The following is a 17,246-nucleotide window of genomic DNA, read 5'->3' on the forward strand; positions in this document are numbered from 1 at the left end:
TGCTTCAGCGTCTCTAACCCTCCCCTTCCCTTGTCATTTTCTCCCTGAAACCTTTCTGTACATACAAATAAAGGGAAGATAAACCTGCATTAGATTTAATAATTACCCTAAATTGTCTCCTCCGTGTCATGATCCGGCTAACCTTTCCTGACTTTGCGAATAAATTATGCAACGTGTGTGTGGTCATTAAAAGACGAGACACATGGTATGCAAATGCTCCTGTGCGAGGAAAGTGGTGACTAATTGCAAATTCCTGTATAACATCATTTATTCAAATTCCATGCACAATTCAGAGGGGTGGGAGTCAGGGGTCGATCCTCGGCCCTCTTGCGTTTTCTGCACATAATAGCATATTGATCAAAGTGCTGCTTGCCATTTTCCTAATGCTCCTGCCATCACACACACACACACACACACACACACACACACACACACATTCAAGCACTCCAGTTAATGCCGCTGCTGGAGCGTTATTATTCTTTTCCACATGTGAACAGCTGGAGGGTTGAGTCAGCGGAGGACAATTTGTTGCAAAATAAGACTTGCGAATTGCCAATTCAAGTTCAGAGGGGAAAGCGGCTTCGCTCTCTTATAGCGTGTCTAATATGCATCACTCTCACTCTCTGGGGCAAATCGAACTGGCAGACAGCGACAAACTTGTTTGTCTGCATTGGGCAGTGCATCTCATTGACAAATTTTGAATTGCAAAACCACATCCGTATGTTAAAGATTAGCCAATGTTTTCTTTACTGCATTAGGCAGCATGTTCTTTTCAGGGAAGTTCTTGATTTCAATCGCTTTCAGTGCCTGTTCCTCTCTGTACTAAATTAGCTGGGCATTCAAGAGGAAACAAGCGTCTGAATACCCAATCACGGCAGAGTGGTCTGGTTTTCAAGTCCATTACACCTGCACCAAAGCGCAGTTTCAACAACTGAGAGCATGAAACTGTGCCCAACAAGTACATGAGCTATTTTCCTCCTACATCGGGGGGTGGGCAACCTCAAGTCAAACACAAACTATAAGAATATAGCTTGTTGACCTTTGAAGTTTTCAGTTTGCAGCGAAAAACCTTAGATTGTAGCCAGCCTGCAGTGTGGGATGAGAGGGTATAGACTTTTTTCAACAATCAACTCTCATGATGCTATGTCTGAGAGTTTCAGGACAGTGTTATTATTGTTAACAAAAACTATAAATGAAAAAAAAAAGACATCTAGTCACTGATAAAATTAGGTTTTCTGACCCTTATCCAAAATATCTTTAAAATGCAAATCATAGTCTAACCGAAATCTAAGCAGCATACTGATATCGCTTACAAATTGAATATTATATTAAAGCTAAACGACAACTGTGATGAAGGACAAACAGGACAAACTGCTCAATCCAGAAAGATTGCAAACCCTACAATCGGTACGCCGGGGGCAATCTGCTTCATAAATACTTCAGAGACCTGCAGCTGCAACAACATGTATTGGCATATTGGTCACCATTACAAATTACTTACACGCCACAGGTTTGTTTTTCATTGATGGATAGCAACGTAAAGGTAATTGTTAAACCTCGTTGGGACCATTACGATGCCTTCGATACCATTTGCAGGATTGAAAATCACATTAGTCAGAAACTCAAGCATCAACACATCCCTGCTGACGCCAAACGGTGACCGTGGAAAGAGATCAAGGCTCCGTTTATCATGACGCAGACACCGACAGCAGAGCGGGATGGGAGGGGTAAACAAGTGAATTAAACGGACAGATCAGGCTTAAGCGGTAGAAGATAGGGAGTTGAAACTGAGAAAGAGAGTGGGTGTTTAACTGAATGAGTGTGGTTGATTCATTACCACCGAGACAGAGACAGCTCACTCAACTCTGCGTGAAGCTCCTTCTGAACACATGGCAGACAAGATCAGAGAGAAAACACAAAAAAATTGTCTCAAAGATGAAAATTCTGTTATCATTTAATCACCCTCATGTTGTTCCAAATCTGTATGACTTTCCTTTTCTTTGCCGAACACAAAATAAGATAAGGACGGTTTTCATCCATTCAATAGAAGTCAATGGGGTCCAAAACAACTTTGGGTACCATTGGCTTTCATTGATTGAAAAAAGAACGAGAATATACATTTTTGGTTAAACTATCCCTTTAAAAAAAAACATCATGACCTTCCGAAGTACGCCTTTGATTACTCAAGGCTGCATTTGATGCCGCCTACATTTCACTATCTGTGGGGATGCTGGAAGACAAATCGAGAAATAGAACAATACTTGAGAGAAAGGTTTCCTCCAGCCTTTGGTTACTTTGTTTTCATGCAGATGGGGAATTTCATAGCGCCGTAAGGGAGAAAAGTGCAGTTCTGGCCTTTAATTAGGGTTTTAAAGAATACAGAAGCTTTGTTCTCTAAACTAGGCCGCTGGGTGGGGGTGGGTTCTTTACACAAGGACAATCAAATCACCAGGAGCTGTTTTATGTTGTATACACTATTATTTTAAATGCGGGCAAACAGAACACAGCGGTAGTCGTAAATGTGTGCGCACATCAGGCACCCAAACACAACCATTAGAGATAAAAAGAGAGTACTGATTGCATACTGTCCTCATACACACTGAAGTGTCCCATTTCATCCCATAAAATTGTGTGGTTGTGGAAATAAAATAAAATCTCCCAGTGGTAGTTGCTACATCATGTCACTGTGGCTTATCAAAACAAGACTAAACCAAACCCTCAAAAAAGTTGTAAAATATATATATATTTGATTGTAAGTGACTACATATTTAACAAACAATTATAATAATAAAAAATGTGAGAACAATGAACAAATCTTATCAATGCAGATAAGGCTGAGCAGAGTGTCTTTGTTGACAGCTAGAGAGAAAGACCCAAATCTTTGCAAAGGTAAGTGTTTGTTGGGAGCGAGACGAGGAAACTGGGACAGCGCCAGAGACAGCTCCTATAAACAGCGCTGGGGTTTCACTCCAAAACACTGGAATAACTGACCTTGACCCACTCGCTTGGAGGAAACTGTCCTAAATACCCGACTACACAGACAGCGCTGGCCACAGAAACAGCGGAGAAACAACAAACCAAGAGGAAAAAAGATAAGAACCCCTAGTATTGATAGTATTCTTTTATAATTGAACAAACAGTTAAACACTAGGGACAGGAAATCATACCAACAGAGAGCCGGATTCAAACCCTGGATTCCAAAAATAACACCACAGCTCAACGTATCTGCATGGTTTCGACAAAGAATCGAGTAACTGGGACTCAGCCAGAGCTTTCAGGGTTAGTATTCACACTGCTGGCAGCGGCGTGGCTTTGGGCGGCACACTGAAGGGTGCGCATAAGTGAGTGTGTGTCTGCGATATTAATGGCTGACTGGAGCAGGCTCATAACTCTGGCATTAGGGAGAAGACAGTGGTAATTACGACCCTATCTCTGGTCCCAGATCAGTATGTCCCGCTCCAGATAAACGAGGGCCGGCTCTGAGCCAGCGCTGATGGATCGAGGAGCGTTTTCTTCTGCCCAGAGAGCAGCAGGAACGGCACTGCATCACAAAAGGCGTTCTTGACACATCTCTTTATGTGCCACTGCTTCTAAGGAGGCACTCGATCTACAAGACAAAGGTTGAGCGGTCATAATAATCTCGTTTCGCTTCCAGCAGAAACATTGGCTCGCAGTATCATCGGGCTCTTCACAGAACAGCTAAAGGGCAACCGAATCTGTTCAAAGGAATGTTATGGGTTCAATACAAAGTTAAAGCTCAAACAACAGAATCACCACAGAAAATTATTTTGAACCAAAAAAAAAAAAAAAAGATTACAGTAATGCACATTTGATAATTAAATAATTAAAGCACTTACATTATTTACAATTGTATACTAAATAAATACAACTATGAAATTAATAAACCAATTAAACATTGAGATGAGAATCAGTTTAATTCATAATTTTTGCAAGTTTTAGTGCCATCCTAAAACTGCGAAGCCGTTTTTATTTTATTTTTAAATAAAGTGATGTTGAAATTATTTTCTGTGTTAATAAAAAAACTAACCATCTTTTTTTATTCAGTTTAAATTTAAAAATAATTTGTTGATGCACTTACATTAATTAATTAATTAATACTAAGACATAATTATGAATGAATACATCAATAAAACATGATTTGAGATGAAAAGTTGTTGCTACTGTTTTAGTTGGTTACAACTAAAAGTTACAACTTTTAGTGCCATCCTGAAATCGCAATTATTGTTACTTTTTTGGTTCTTACATAAAAAGAAATTATTTTCTATGGTAATCAATCAATCAGTAAATAAATAAATAAAATCGCAATTACAGTAAAAAAAACTTCAAATAAATGTCATTTATTTAGTTTAAATATAAAAATATTTTTGCTAAAGCATTTACATTATTGAAATATAATTATATAATAAATCATAAATAAATTAAATATGAAAACGTAATGTAAATATTGCGTTCTAGGTCTAGTGAACGTCTAGTGCATCTTTGTAACCGTTTTTCCTTTTTAAACTAAAGAACAAAACAAAATGATCACAAATGCGGTTGATTGAATTTAACTTGTTAAAGTTAAATTCAATTTATAATATAATTATGAAAAAACCTTAAATTTTATTAAAGGAACTAAATGTTTTGACCGCCTGACGGTGGATGGCTTCTGAAAACGAAACCATTATCTTTTGTATTTCTAAACAGAGATGTTTTGTAGAAATGATGGATGGGATATGATTGACAGGGCCTTTGTGTGTGTGAGAGTCCCCTGTGTAAACTCCAGCACACTGAGCGCCGCCTCTCATATGGAACTCTTTAGAGGTTCCTGCCAGTCCTCTTTCTTACTTCCCCTATCTCGCTCCGGTGACACGGCGTCCTGCTAAACCAAAAATCGCATTGGGAAGAGGCCTGTCACTCATATGTCACCTTGAAGGGAAAGGTATAGCGGTGTGGTTGGCATTCTCAAGCAGGTGTTTGGAAAGTGAACCGACGAACACTTGTTATTGAAAGAGACTGGGATGGGACGGGACGGAGGCTGGATTCAAACCAGCCTCTCCCGCATGAGAACCGACGTGTCTGGAACACAAAAAGGTAGACTTTGAAAGGGAAAAAGACCACATCGCTCACTCATGAAGAACTTTTAAACACAAGCTGATGTGAGGTAAAATGGTTTATTACAATCAGTGCTTTGCAAACATGCAATGAAAATATGAATAAAAAATAAGTCTTTAATATTTGAAAATAAATGATTGTATTTTAAAACATTACAATGGAAAATATTATTAAATGTACTTAATTTTATTCAATAAATTGTATTCTTAAAAACAGGAATAAATAGAAATGGTGCCCAATTCCATAGAGTTATAACTTCTTTAAATTTAAGAAATTCCAAAATCCATACCAGTATTTCTGCTGATTTCCACAAATGATACAAAAATGAATAAATACTTTTTTTTTAAACTTCAAAACAAAGTTAAACTGAGAAAAGAGAAAACAAAGGAAGTTTGTCCAATTCCATTGAGGTAATTTGATGGAAACATTGGATAAGTCAATAAAAAATACTGATTTATGAATGCTGATTTATATAAAGGATAATTCCAGATAAAATTCCCTGTTGAAATGACCAGCACTGGTGTCCCTTCTGAGCTTCTTAACTAGCTTAAGTGACCAGCGAAAACATGCTGATCCAAGCTGATCTTTTCAGCAGGGTATGAACAAGTGTACGGATGAAGATCATCAATCAAGAGGAACCGCAAAGCTCTGAACATGAAGAGACCAACCTGAGCCAAACGAGAAGACAGCAAGACACCACCGAAAACCAAAGAAGCCACACCAAGAACCGCTCAACAGAATATGCACAACACGCACTATAAACGTGATGCAACCAACCTTGATCACCAAGCAAGAAAGCATACAACCACCTTGCGACCACACTCTCGGCCCATTAAAGACATATCAACTCTCACCAGCTCCCAAAGAACAGAAGCAACGAGGAAACGACAGAAAAGAGGAGTCCTTGACGCTTTTTTTTTAATCCCTCAGCTCTCGTGATGAGAACACAGATTACTATTGGAGAATCCCTGGCCATACAACAGTCAGCTTCTCTAGCCTGCAAAACAAAAACACACATATTATTTTCACTATATGTCTAATGCGTTCTGTCAGGGCTTATGCTAGCTGCATGTATGGTGTATTTTCTACACACTAGTAGTGGACCGATATGGGTTCTCCATTGGCCAATGTGACTATCTAGTGAGCCAGGTGGCAGAGTGCACAAATAATGCAAATATATACATATGTGTACACATTTGTTCTATGACTTTCCATAGACATAATGATTTTTTTTACTGTACAAACTGTATATGCTATCCTCTAACCCTACCTCTAAACATAACCCTCAGAAAACATGTGGTATTTTTACGTAAAAAAACAAAACAATAAAAAAGCACTTAAGGTCGACCATAAGGCTGTGCCAATATAATAATTTATGATATACTTAAATATAAATATTTATATTATATTATAAATATTTATTGTAATTTTCTTTTTGCAATATTTCTTTAAAATGTGTTTCTATAATACATTATATATTTAATACAAATATTTTATTTCAATATAACATTTTATTTAATAGAAAACATATTATATAGATTTATTTAATAAATAATTGGATTTATAATATTTAATATGGAATGTAATAAAATAATGTAATTTGTGTCAATTAAACATTTAACTTATAATGTAATATAAGGGTATTTAAATTAAATACAATTTTATAATACATCATATATTTAATTTTACAATTATTTGAATTTAATATAAAATAAAATAAAATACAAAATGAAAATGAATAAAAATAATTGTATTTAATATTTAATATAAAAAGTGATAAAATAATGCAATATAACTTTATATTTCATAAAAAATAATTAATTTTAATATAAGATGCAATTTAATATATATATATTTTTTAAACCCAAATTTTATAAAAATCTAACATAATGTAATATTTAATTTACAAAGTAATAACATTTTATTTAAAATGTAATAAAACAATGCTCCTAATACATTATTTTGTTTAATATACTATTTTTATATAAATTTAATTTCATAAAAAATTGTTTGTTGTAAAATATTTAATATAAAATGTAATGAAATAATGTAATCCAGCATTTCATTTTCAATTTATCAGATCATTCAAGTCAGAAATGTCAGCATTCTCTGCAGTACTTTCATGGACACCTTATTGAAAACAGTGGCTGTGTGAATATACTCTGAATGTTGTTTCTATATTCAGGACAACTGCATAGATGTTATAGATAATTATAATAGATATTAACCTATCCCACGGGTCTCTCACCTGCATTTGGTATCAGTTGCGAGCCAATTATGATCTTGTGATGCTTTGCGATTATATAATGAAACAGCTGCCGATTCCCCCACCTAGAGAATACTAGATACTCTAATGCTGTCCTGCTCATCAAACTGCTTTCGAGACATAAAATACCACCTTGGCAGAAAGTGACTGCTGAGGTAAGGCATTCCGCCTTTAATATATGTACATACGCTGTCAAAAGCATTCAGCGACTGTCTGATGAATAATGATGTTCGGTGCATTTAAACCGAACCCTCCACCACTAAACACCCACTGAAGAAGGGCCACTCACAGTCTGGAACCAAGAAAACCAGGGATGGCGAGAAGAATGAGACGACGAAGAGGGAGAGAAAGAGAGATTAAGAAACAGCCATTGATATTTAAGTAGAAGAAGACAAAACTGAACACTTCACCCGTAAATGTTAGGTTTCCTTGATTACTCAGCGCTCGTTCTTGTTTAATTCCATATATGAAGAGATAACACTGACAGAAACACTGCAGAGAATACTTCTCATTAGCTCTGCTTCATTATGGCTCTTAATTAAGGCCGGTCTGAGGAAGATTGAGGCGGCTCACCAATTTGCCAGAGCGATGAGTCACATTCCTTCGCAAAAAAAAAAACCCAGGAATATTAAGTGAAGGATTTGACTCTAATAAAAGTCTTTCATTCACCACTCAGACACAAGAAGAAACGGCCTGAAAATATATTAGTAAAAAGCAGAATATGAATGAAATGCATCTAAAAAGTGTTTTTAACGGTGCTCGTAAAAGAGAAATCAGCATTTTAAAATAATAACAACAACAATAAAAGTATTACTATTACAAATAAATTTTATATATATATATATATATATATATATATATATATATATATATATATATACTGTGTGCTTATGCTTATGCTTATGTATATATATATATATATATATATATATATATATATATATATATATATATATATATATATATATATATATATATATTAGGGCTGTCAAAAGATTAATCGCGATTAATCACATCCAAAATAAATGTTTGTGTTTACATAATATATGTGTGTGGACTGTGTATAATTATTTTGTATATATAAATACACACACATGCATGTATATATTTAAGAAATATTTGCATACATATACTGTATATATTTATATATAATTTATATTATATATAAATATAAATGTTTTATATAAAAATTACACATTTTTCTTAAATATATACAAGCATGTGTGTGTATTTATATATACAAATTTAATTATACACACAGTACACACACATATATTATTTAAACACAAACTTTTATTTTGGATGCGATTAATCGCGATTAATCTTTTGACAGCCCTAATATATATATAATATATATATATAGTCACGTCTTTTAAATTCGAACACATTATTCTCTATGAGAGTACACACACCGGTGGCGCCTCTCGGCGTCTGTCTGCGGCGCAGCAACGGCTCAGGACCGTGTCCAAAATCCTGCCGCGCCACAGAGCGCCATTTACATAGTTTTATATTAAATTTACATTTATGTGTCTCAAATCGTAGTTAATATATATACGGACTTCACCCCATGCTGCAATATACATTTAGTTTTATATTTATGTACAGAAATCAGAAAATTGCTGATGTTATCGGATTTTCAGGTGAGAGTTGTCCTAGACGTAGGGCGGCACGGCGCTGAGCTGCGCGTCCGGTGTGCGACTCCCTTTAGAGTTGATTTATTTGTGCGGTTTGAGCTTCTAACATCTGTGTACTGACAAAGTATTTTTGCCGCAGTGAAATTTTTCAGTTCAGCTTTGAGAAAAGAAAAAAACTCGTTGGAAGCACGATTCCAACTTTTCTCATGGAGGATTTATAGATTTGGCAAAGCGCTATGCAGACTTCAGAGAGGTTGACTGATTTCTACTGGACGTGAAAACTGGAGCAGCCAATGAAATATTCAGGGCCAGTTTGAGCAATTCCATGAAATCTGATGAGGAGATCTTGAAACCCTTCTTTCACAGAGACATTCCATTATAGACGGCTAATCATCAAAAGAACAGAAAATAGAATCAAAATATAGCACTGCTATTACATATTTCTGACACGTGCCAGGGCAATATCATGGTTTAAGAGGGAAAAAGTGATGCCATCATGGTCAAATTTCTGCCAAAGTAAGGTAAGAGTACAGGAGAGGTCCCTGTGAAGAGGAAATGATTCAGCCATAGAGGTGCCGAGGGAGGACGCCAGCTCTGACAGTGATGCTTGTATAGTTAGCTGCGTTTTGGCAGCAGTTCATTTGAATCCAGTGCACTAAACCACTGACAGTCCCTGGACACAATCGGCACAGGCCTCACACATACAGACGAGTGCGCATGCGTGATAACATCCTCGCATGAGGAGCGGACAGCCTGCCAAACTCCTGGAATCACTGAAGTTATTAATCATGCAGCAGTAATTACAGTAGGCAGGGAGAGGAAGTGACTGCAGTGGCCACTCATACATGCACACAAGCACACCACAGGAGAAAAACTGGACTGATCAGAGACTGAGAAGAACATGAGGTGAGTTGGTGATCAAATCAACAGGGTGAAGGCTTTTGGTCTTGCTCGCCCTCATCATCTTCTCATAAAGAGCGGGCTTAAACTGTTGTAATACCTAATATTTTGTATGCAGGTGACAGACTTTTTTAATTTTTTGACAGAAATATACTTTAAATTATATACACTAAACTAGACAGAAAGAGGGACAGACAGACAGACAGATGATAGATAATAGAAGACAGACAGACAGACATTGATAGATAGAATTATATATATACATATATAAATAAAATTGCGCATTAAATATGCAAACATCAATTTTTTGTTAACATAAGGGGCCCTATTTTAACGATCTGAAACGCAATTATCAAGCGCAAAGCGCAAGTAACTTTGTGGGCGGGTCTTGGGCGCTGTTGCTATTTTCCCGGCGGGATAAATGACTCTTGCGCCCGACGCAAATCTAAAAGGGGTTGGTCTGAAGTTGCTTCATTATTCATAGGTGTGGTTTGGGCATAACGTGAATACCGGTAATTCCCTTTAAGAGCAGACGCGCTTTTTTCCATGGCGGATTGCTATTATAACGGCGGATTTGCCAGGCGTGCGCCAGGAGCGGAGAGCAACGTTCTCGTCACGGCTGTAAAAGAGAAAAGTGAAATTTGGGATGGAGAAACACACCCAAATTAGCTTCGGTTAAACAGGCGTATAATAATTTGGGTAATTGTGTAAGCTAGATGTATGCTTTTATAATAAACTATCTATCTATCTATCTATTGTAATAATGTATGATTTGCAAGAATGAAAACTGATGCTTCTGTGTAGATGAGAGAATCAAAGTGCATTCGCGTTGTGCACACGCTACATTGATTATGGCCAAGCATGCGCCCTTAAAATAGCATATGAATAACATGCGCAATGCGCCACTGACTTTAAACTATTTTTTTCCTGTCAGTAGCGGAATTGTTTTCTAAACCTGCAAAATAGCATAAGGGAACGTTTGCGCCGGAACACGCCTCCTCTTTGCGCTGAACCGCCCCCGGGAGCGCAAATGCATTTGCAAGTTTACCGACGTGTGTCAGTGGAGGGAAAAGTCCGCTGTGCGCGGGTGCAAAATAGGAATGATACATGCGTCGGTGTACAAAGTCAATTGCGCTGGGTGCAAGATAGGGCCCAAGAGGTGTCATGAAAGAGAGGATTATTGAGAGGGTTTTTTAAATGAATGATAGTAAAGACAAGACAAAAATAACGCAACAAGACTAATTTTGTCTTCATTATTGTTGATGAAACATATAACCCGGATGAACAATATCAAAGATGAGAAGTGATTTTTAAACTTATCTTTTAACGCTTTTGGTTTAATTAAAATATCATAAAAAACATCTGCTATGTATGTAAGCAACAAGGGTGAGAGAGGAAAAAAGGATTCACTGGCATTCAATGGAGAGTTAGTCTGCTGTGTTTTCCTTTGAGCACTGATGGTGAATCTTTCACCCAGTCACTTTTAAAGGAGATATTATCTCCCAAGATACCTCATGAGATACCGTCTGCCAAGTTAGAAAGACGCCCTGCAGACACCTCCTGTTTTTCAGCCCAGTAAACGATGTGGACGTGGTCTCAGCGTGCCAGATTTTGACAATCAGCACACAGTCTGGTCCACACTGGAGCTCATTTTGGCAAGGAAGTATCTTTTTGGGATATAAAATACCATCTAAAATAACAAACATCAACATTTTCCAATGACCTACAACTACTACTAAATGCCTCGAAAAGTGCAATATGTATTAGATGGCCCATGGATGTGATTCACCAAGTGTGATGCATCAAGTCCAGATGATGGATGTAAACTAGAGGATCCCAGACCACAAAACAAAACCATTTCTTCAGGGCAACTGTTAAAACTGATGTTGCCAAAGATGGATCTGAACAGAAAATGGGCCTTTTGGCTTCATTGTGGTGTTTCCATTGACCATCTTGCGAGTCTCTTATAATTCATCAGGCTGACTGAAGCTCTGAACTGAGATAAATGGCTGTTTCAAGGTCCCTGTTTCAATCTCAAACAATAGACAGCTTTCTGCCCTGCCTTCGCCACAGATTCGAACAGATGGCGGCATTCATTCATTCTTGAACGCGTATAAATCTGATGGAGACGCGGCGCCACGTCCAGCATACAATATGCCAGAATATCGTAATTGCATACAGAGATTCTTAGGAGAGCAAATGTGAGCTAAGCAATAACTGTTTGGTAATAGTCTGCAATTTAAAATACAAAATGAATGCGCATCAGCAAATCCTGACATAAAAGGTCGTCTTATCGCACGTCCTACATTGCAAGGCAAACGCCCTGTAATCCTATTGCGACAAGTTTTAGGCAAAGTTTTTAGATTGTGTTTATTCAACATTCAATAAATCCGACACGATATTACGCTTATCTTAATCCGCGAGCAGACGTTTTCTAATGTCGAGGGATTACGCAAACTGCTGACTAGGTTGTCCTCAACGCGCTGGAGTGGAAAAAGAAAACCCCCTCTAACTTAAGCAGTTCAGCATGTTGAGGCCTTCAGCAAAGCTCAAGTATTGACTTCCATCAAAAATTCTTTGATTGGATTTACAGAAGCAAGTGCTTTAGATGAGGTAACCTAAAGTAATTTATCACTGACAGATGGGAAGGTAGACAAACATATGCGCACATCAAAACCACCACACCAGAAGACAAGCTTCACAGGCAGAATGGTTCATGCCACAGATAGAAAGAAGTTATTGAGCTGATCCAAAGTGACTAGAGCCATGAGAGGCATTTATCATCTACAATATTGTCTGAATCGTGGAAAAATAATGAGCAAGTAGCAGCTTAAGAAGTAGTACTTTGTCAAAATGTAGCCGTGCTAGCTAAATGATAGCTGGTTACGTACAAGAAGTTGAGACGACAACAACAACAAAAACACAAGTGTCTAATTCAAGAGCTCATATTTTAAAGACTTTTAGAAATTAAAAATGACATTATAAGAACAACAATTAAATATACAGTATTCTGCATTAAATGCAGATGCTAAACGCTAACATTAGCTATCAGAAGCTAAATGCTAGTAGTCACAGTGGTTGCCAGCAGCTTTTATGCATGTTCCTTCACTTAGTCGTCCGAACTGTGGAGATTGTGGGAAATAATGAGCTGAAACTACACAAAAAGTTGGACAGAACAACAAAAACAAAGTGTCTAATTCAAGATCCAATATTTTAGAGCATCAGGATGTTGACTTTTACTTTAAATCACTATAAGAACAATTGAACTGAAGAACAGAGAAGCTAAATGCTAAAAGGAGTTAAATGCTACACAGTCACTCACAGTGTATGCCTGCAGCTTTGTATGCATTATCCATCACATTGTTGTCTGAATCGTGGAGAATGTGGGAAATGATGAGCTGAAACTAGCAAGTAACAGCTTGAGAAGTCGATTTTGCCAAACTTTTCATTCAGCCTTGCTGACTAAATGGTAGCTGCACGCAATAACAAAAACAAGTGTCTAATTCAAGAGGTTAAGTTCCAAGTTCATATTTCATATCCTCAAGATGTTGACTTAAATTTAAAAATCACTTTACGAACAATTTCCATGCACTAAAGATACAAATGTTGCACAAATGGATTTGTGGATTTCCTAATACACAAATCCCACTTGTTTTCAAGCTAATTTTTAACATTGACACTTTCACAACACAATGCGAAACTCAAATGAAACTCATCCAAACAGCTAAGAACGATTCCGTATTTATAGCAAGATGCAAAAATACTTGGCAAACTACATCCTGTGTGGATTTAATTAGCAATTCTATTTTCATATGGAATGATTCCGTTATACGCGAAGGTCGGCAACCCAAACCTAAGTTAACGTGTCTAACTCATAGACATTACTGAAGGTCATGTACAGTATTTCCCCTTCTAAGGTTCAAACCCACCTCGTTTCAGTTTCCAATCTACCAACCACTACACCACTTTCAACTGGACCTATCCTACTCGGCATCTCCTAAACACAGCACACCTCAACACAGACTCAATTTCACACTACAAGATTTTACAAGAATGGCTCGCCGGATGGCATCCGGGAACAGAGCCAGTCAAAGGACCGGTGGCGGACAAGGATGAAAAAGAGATTTGGAGACGCCGCACTGCCCGAACGGCATATTGAGGACCATCAAACTGGAAAGAGATTAGAGCTGCGGTGTGACGCTGAGAGAGTCTGCCAGCTCAGTCTCAGGGAATGAGATCTGCTACTGCAATGCTGTGATGAGAACGCCTCATGGTGGCTACAGTTTTTTTAAAAGATTATGTTTCTGCATGTCACTTCCTTAGACACTGGCAATGTTCAGAATAGAATAATAGTGTAGTGCTTAAGCATAATGAGCAATATGCGCAATGATGAATGCTTCACACAGAATATAGTAGCCACATGACCTGACCATGCTGTATATTTAATTCAGCAGGTCCAGCCCAGTTATCATAATGGAAATAAATTTCTCCTTGTCGTCTATAATACATTGCATTGTGGGATACAGTATTCAGAGAAGTGCTCTGTTGTATAATGCACAATACATCATTTATTTGTAATTATTTGTATGACTGTACAACGTGTAGGGCTGTCAATTGATTTTTTTTAAATATAGATATAAATTTAAATTATAAAAATAATAAACTCAGCAATTACGGGGGGGGGGGTAATATGAGGTTATTTCATATCCTCAAGATGTAATTATAAAATTAATAAAATACTAATTTTATTCAATTCAATATCCATTTAATTAACCATTATTTATTTATTTTTTAATAATAAAAATACTATTACTACTAATAATAAAATAATAATTTTGATATAAGTATACTAAAATAAACATTCAATATTGTTTGACTGTATTCCATGAACACACATATCTGAACATATTTTCTTTGTAATTGATAGGGTTGTCAATTTAAGCAAATATTTGTTTATTATTAATAAAAAGTATTTAATCCAATATGTATTTACTAAACTATTATTTATTCTTCTTTATTACTGTTATTAATAATGCATATAATTTAAGTAAATATAAAATGTATTAACTATTTTATTCAATATCTATTTATTTCATAAATTTGATAAATAATTATTAGTTTTATTATGCAAATAAATACATCAAGATCAAATGTTTCGGCAATCAGCCTTCTTCAGTGAATCATCTACTTCAACTACTACTAATAAAAATAATAATAATATTAATTTTGATATAATTAAGTATACTAAAACACATAAAATCGACAGCCGTAATGCACACTGTATTCCATGAATACACATATCTGAACAACATATTTTCTTTGTAATTCATAGGGCTGTCAATTTAAGGAAATGTTTATTAATATTCATAATTTTATTCAATTAAATATCTATCTTATTTATTATCAAATTATTCAAGCATTTTTTATTCTTATTTACTGGTATTATTAATAATTATTGCTAATTAATAATAATAATTAAGAATAATTATGACAATGATAATTACAAAATGAATCAAATAACAGTCCCAATATTAGGTTAATCAGGGATTCCATGCATACTATATACCCAACTCTCCATACTATATGCTAGAGAAATAGTAGACTAGTATGGTAGTACGCAATTTCGAACACAGCCATTGAGTTCAGTCGCATGCATTGGCGCGATCAGCAGACTCCCACCTTTAGCCTGCTCTTCATCCTCCCTCTCTTCCTCCTCCTCCTCCTCCTGCTCCTCCTCCTGCACTAGGCTGGGGGGTCTGTAGGGCGGGGGGAGGCGCATGGGCGGAGGGACGCCGGTCTGTCCTGCTTTCTGCTTGAAGAGAAAAGCAAAGAGACTGTGAGAGAGAGAGAGTGAGTAATGCAACAGACTGTGGAAAGACATTACAAAAGACACAGGCTAACAAATAAACAGTGACAGATGATGAATATGAATGAATGATGCTGGGAAAACTCTGGACGGAGAAAGATGCAATGATTTATAGGGATAGTTCACCAAAAAAAGAAAAGGAATCTTTCTTTTAAATCAGACCTTTTCAATGAAATCCAGTTCACAAAACCCATCTAATGATTCGTTCACAAATCAGACTGATTCAGTTCTTAAATAAGGACTTCAGTTTGGGTCCGTTTCTCCCACAAAGCTACTTCAGAAGACTCTGAATATAGTGCATAAGTCATATGGATCCCTTTAACGCTATTTCTATGAAGCTTTCCTATTCAATTTTGGGTGAACTATTCCTCAAAAGGCAGAGCAAACCCACTTAGAAACCCCAACAAAGCATGAATAAGAGAACGATGATAAGAGCATGAAGAAAGCTGTAAATGGTAGGGAGTAGAAATTAGGCATGGGCTATTACAAGAAGTAGTCTCGTAAAACTGCTATTGTCAGAGAAAAGCCTCAGGAGATGGACATGGGAATCATATGTGGAAAGCCACCGGTGAAGTTATCATCAACATCTCAATACGAGGCACTTCAACTATCACTGTTCTATAGATTCTTAACAAACTATTTACTGATTGTGGTTTTAATTAACCTCCAAGTTCATTGGTCAATGGTCCAGTCTTGTGAACAGATGTGATGCTATACATTGATATATAGTTGCTAGGGTGTTGTGAGGAGGTTTTTTTATTTATTTTTTTATTCTGAGTGTTTTTTTAGCACTTTTAGCATTTCTCAATGAGATTTATAGGATGTTCTGAGTCATTTTTAGCATGTCAATGCGATTTCAAGAGCGTTCTGAGTGGTTTTTAGCATTTTTAGCATCTCTCAATGAGATTTATAGGATGTTCTGAGTCCTTTTTAGCATGTCTCGATCCGATTTCAAGAACGTTCTGAGTGGTTTTTAGCATTTTTAGCATTTCTCTATGAGATTTATAGGATGTTCTGAGTCCTTTTTAGCATGTCTCGATGCGATTTCAAGAACATTCTGAGTGGTTTTTAGTATTTTTAGCATTTCTCAATGAGATTTATAGGATGTTCTGAGTCCTTTTTAGCATTTCTCAATGAGATTTATAGGATGTTCTGAGTCATTTTTAGCATGTCTCGATGCGATTTCAAGAACGTTCTGAGTGTTTTTTTTTTTTAGCTTTTTAGCATTTCTCTATGAGATTTATAGGATGTTCTGAGTCATTTTTAGCATGTCAATGCGATTTCAAGAACGTTCTGAGTGTTTTTTAGCATTTTTAGCATTTTTCTATGTGATTTATAGGATGTCCCGGGTCATTTTTAGCATGTCTCAATGCGATTTCAAGAACGTTCTGAGTGGTTTTTAACATTTTTAGCATTTCTCTATGCGATTTATAGGATGTTCTGAGTCATTTTTAGCATGTCTCAA

The 17,246-nt window shown here is 36.4% G+C and overlaps 1 protein-coding gene across 8 annotated transcripts in view; it reads right to left on the bottom strand.

Annotated features, from left to right (window-relative positions):
* The window catches only part of patj (PATJ crumbs cell polarity complex component), a 107,676-nt gene that overhangs the window by 41,390 nt on the left and 49,040 nt on the right, over positions 1–17,246 (bottom strand). For 5 of the 8 annotated variants that reach the window (XM_081385565.1, XM_081385570.1, XM_081385568.1 and 2 more), the window contains one exon: positions 15,595–15,727. In XM_081385565.1, the coding sequence (XP_081241691.1) occupies positions 15,595–15,727 (133 nt within the window). The remainder of the gene's footprint in view (positions 1–15,594; positions 15,728–17,246) is intronic. The other 3 variants (XM_081385571.1, XM_081385569.1, XM_081385567.1) reach the window with 1 other exon arrangement.

Source organism: Scardinius erythrophthalmus, assembly GCF_964197995.2.
Source record: "Scardinius erythrophthalmus genome assembly, chromosome: 14".
Lineage (NCBI taxonomy): Eukaryota > Metazoa > Chordata > Actinopteri > Cypriniformes > Leuciscidae > Scardinius > Scardinius erythrophthalmus.